This window comes from Papaver somniferum, chromosome 7, assembly GCF_003573695.1.
Source record: "Papaver somniferum cultivar HN1 chromosome 7, ASM357369v1, whole genome shotgun sequence".
Classification (NCBI taxonomy): domain Eukaryota; kingdom Viridiplantae; phylum Streptophyta; class Magnoliopsida; order Ranunculales; family Papaveraceae; genus Papaver; species Papaver somniferum.
Window position 1 is genome coordinate 55822522 of NC_039364.1, and position 4036 is coordinate 55826557.

The following is a 4036-nucleotide window of genomic DNA, read 5'->3' on the forward strand; positions in this document are numbered from 1 at the left end:
AGTGTTCACTAAATGGACGAACTACCTGCAACTATCATGACCGCCACTAACCAAAACCTGAAGAAAATTTACAAAATTATTAGAGTTAAAACGAAAACTAAAAAGATAATGGAAAATTACCTGGGATTTCGTATTGGTGTCATTTATTCATTTATTCATTTATTCATTTTCCCTGTATCAACTCGCCAAATTGACCTTTTTCGGACAAGCTATAAAACCAAAGTGAAGTAGTACCTTGATTACCAATCTGGTTCATTTTTCCCATGGTTTAAATAAGAAAATGAAAAATGGTTCGGGTTACTTTCCATCGGCAAAATTCGAATAGAAGATAAGTTAATAAACAAATGTACCCTTCCTACGCCGGGATAGTCCAAGTGTTGATGAGGATTGTGTATCATAAAAATAATAATACCATATACTATTTCCGAAGAAAAGGTAAAAACGTAATATAAAGTTCGGATCGGTATTTGGCTATTCCACTGAAACACCCCATAGCTAATACTTGGCTGGCTTTAGATGGTTTGAGCGCAGACCACTTCTCAATGCACTGAGTGCAGAACCATTTGTCCTATTCAAAGTTTCTAAACAAGATAGATATATAAACCCACCAACCTTCTGCAGTCTGTGTCAACAACTCAATAAGTCAGACATGGCAACAACATTAGTAAGATCCCAAAACAAAATAAAATATTTCCTTTGTCAATTAATGAAGCAAACGGCCAGGAGGCCCAAGACGTCTTCGGTTTGGTTGCAGTTGCATGAAAGAGTATTACATGACACAAGAAAATTCACTTAGGCCATCCCAAACTACTCTGGTAAGGCAATACTGACCCGTCGGAATTAAGTATTTGTTTGCAAGTTAATTGTAATATTTCAAACATGAGCACAGGCTGCATGACAGAACCAACAGAGTACAGACAAAATGTGCAGCCAAAATTCCAACTACTGACCAAGTTGAAAACAAGGGTAATTGAATTTACAAGTTTCTGTTCAGACATACACCACAAACAACCAAAAAGAGAACAACTATGCCACATTAATGCTCTTGTCAGTGAAACTGCAAAATTTATTTGGCATCTAACCAACAAGCTGTGTATGCAGAAGATTTGCTCATAATTCACAAATTGTGTGCCTCTTTGATCCTTGGACAGGAACCTAAGAAGAGATTAAAAACAAGTTAGTGAGTCAAGAAGCAAACGAAAACACATTAAGATAACCATAAAAGTCTTTTTACATGGTAAGAAAAATCTTTCACCTTTTCAGGAAGAAACTCCGTAAGGAAGAAGAGCAGCTGCCACGATCCTACCTTCCTCGTTCAATATGTTGAAAGTCGATGCAGCATTTCTCTGCCAATATAAGAATAGAGAATAAGAACAATGTGCCAGTTGGACTGCAATGGGCCTCGTCACAAACAATTAAGCCTTATTTGATCAAGGAACGAGAATCCCCCAAAACATTACAACTTAGTCACTTTTTACCTGTAGAAGTTCATCAAATATTAGGTAGCAGCATGGCAGGAAATTTTTGAGAAAGTTCTTAGGTTTAGAAGAAGTGGATGATATAAAGGACCACACAGTTCATAAAAGAATTTGAATCTAACATACCAGGTGGATGATGCATTGGTACAGATAATCAAATTGGAGGATTAAAGAAGTATGATAAATTAATACCGAATCAATTGCTTCCAACTTCATCCCGGTGGACCGAATAAAGCGTCTAAGTCCAGGATCCACATGTTGAACTTGTCTTCCAGTACCAAGAAGCAAAATCTCTAAAGCATCAGAAGTGCACATACGAGTTAACAGTATGTTTTAAGAATGAGGAAGCTACATTTTTAGAATCGAGTAGTTATTTTCAGATAGTCATGAGGCCCCCATTAAAGGGTTTGTGCAAACTGCAGACTGAACATGGCAAGTTGTGCATTATGCAGCTTAGCATTTAAAGCCCAGATTGAATGGGTCTTATAATATTTTGTGTGCATAAGAAAGCCGTTAATGGAGAGTGACTGCTCACTACCTATTGAAGGTGTTTAATTAAGAAGTTTCGATTGAATGTGGGGTAAACATAGAACAAGATAACTTCATTCACGTCATACTCAGCTAGTTTTGCCAACAAATATCTTATTAACATGCAACACTTCATAGAGCAAAAGCTTTATTTTTGTTGTTCAAAGGATAGCGAGTGAGCCTAGTAGAAACCCTAAGGAGCTTCACTTCTTGCGAAAATACAAGACTGAAGCCAAATTTCATTTTAAATACCGTAGTCCGAGCCAAGCAGGAACAATACGATGCACAGCGTCATCTCAAAACAATTTTCTAGATAAATTTGAAAATAGAAACTATGTTCACCATGTTTCTTGTATCGATTAACTAAGAAACCAGAACACACGACAGAATCGCAGGCATACAGTTTAGATGTTTGATTACCTGGTATTGGCCGGATAAGTTGGAACATCGCTAAACTACAAGCATACACAAATTCAAGAGAAAAAGAAAAACAGAAATTAGATACAACAACCAAAATTTTAGAAACAATGGGAACATAATTTACTTGCTAATATGCCTGAAAGCTGATCACACATGTTCTAATAAATTAAATAGCAAGATACAAAGGATTGGGCTTCTAAGTGGTAGCAATTTATAACCCAAAGTGATATTTCAATCACTATAATCAGTGTTGCAAGCGAACCCAAAACAAATGAAACTCATCCCCAAAAGATTGAAGAAATGAGAAAGTGCACAAGATTTTTCATAAAATCAAACATCGGAAATACCTATCTGGGGTAACATCAGAGATTCGTTTAGGGCTCCAAGATAGAATTAAGTTCCCGATTGCAATTAAACTACCTTCATAATTAGCTCCATTTACAGTAAACCCCGTATCAGTATACCTAGGAAAAAACCAATAACAAGTCATAATTAGCTTTAGAGAGATAAGGAGGCTGAAATGAAGAGAAGTCCTTACCCTTGAAAACGCAATTGATCATCAGGAACATTGTCCATTAAATTGATTTGATCGTAAAGAGAGAAAGCACGTCTAAGAGAAGGAAGGGTTCCCCTATAAGCTGGCTTCGTCGATTCTTTACTACCTAGTGTTCTCATTAGATATGGCAGTGTTGATGTTGCTCTGTATCTTGCTGCCATTTTTTGTCCTCCTTTTTCTTACGCTCTTAAGAAAAAACCCTTAATTTGATCCGGTTTAGCCTTTTAGGTGACTGGAGGGACGATGACACCCACATTTCTACTAGCAGCACCTCCGGACTTGGTTAACCGTTGAAAAGAGGATTCACTGCATACGATAGATTATTGTTTTCTAAGGCTTAGTCCCATGGGTGCTAATCTAACATTTAGATTAGCAATTCCACGTCGGCTAGGGCGACCTCCTAAATCTTATGGTAGTGCTAATCTAGCAGCTAGTCGCTGAATAGAACAGCATTCTACGCTGAATAATTCAGCGCCCAGGTGAACGCTACATATAACAACACTTGACTCAGTTAACTGAGTTGACAGCGTCGCACCGAACAACGCCAGCGCCGCACCATTCAACACTAAGAAAATTCGATATTTTCACAGAAGATCGACCTTCTTCCCCATTTTTACTCCTCACTCATTTTCCCCCTATTTCTACCGAAAATGCATGTCCAAATTCAAGAATTCTAGAAGAAAAAAAATTCAAATTCCTTTCGTGGGTTTGTTCTACATCGAGTTTGTGATCAATTGAAGGTGGTTTGGTGCGATTCCATCTACGAAATCATTCTAGGTAAGAAATTTAAGTTTTAGGTGTAAAGTTTTATGATTTTTGATTTTTGGTGCGATTTCATTCAAATTGATGATTGATCTTTCGTATTTAGATGATGTAGATGATATGTGTATGATTTAATTTGATTATTTGTGATGAATTTTTTTTTTCTTGGATTTAATTTGATTATTTGTGATGAACAAAAAATGAAATTTAGATTTTTGTGATGAAAATAAATGATAATTTGTATGATTAGTTTTTTCGAACAAACAGAAAGAGATTATGCAAAGAAGTGCAG

General features: G+C 36.5%; 1 protein-coding gene across 1 annotated transcript; it reads right to left on the bottom strand.

Moving 5' to 3' along the window:
• Window positions 1-923: 923 nt before the first annotated feature.
• On the bottom strand, window positions 924-3179 carry LOC113292680 (NADH dehydrogenase [ubiquinone] 1 alpha subcomplex assembly factor 3-like). The gene is made up of 6 exons (XM_026541559.1): window positions 2965-3179; window positions 2774-2890; window positions 2427-2461; window positions 1671-1771; window positions 1256-1346; window positions 924-1155 (listed from the first exon to the last, which is right to left on the bottom strand). The coding sequence occupies exons 1-5, from the start codon at window positions 3141-3143 to the stop codon at window positions 1260-1262; spliced, it is 519 nt and encodes a 172-aa protein (XP_026397344.1). The 5' UTR covers window positions 3144-3179; the 3' UTR covers window positions 924-1155; window positions 1256-1259.
• Window positions 3180-4036: the final 857 nt, after the last annotated feature.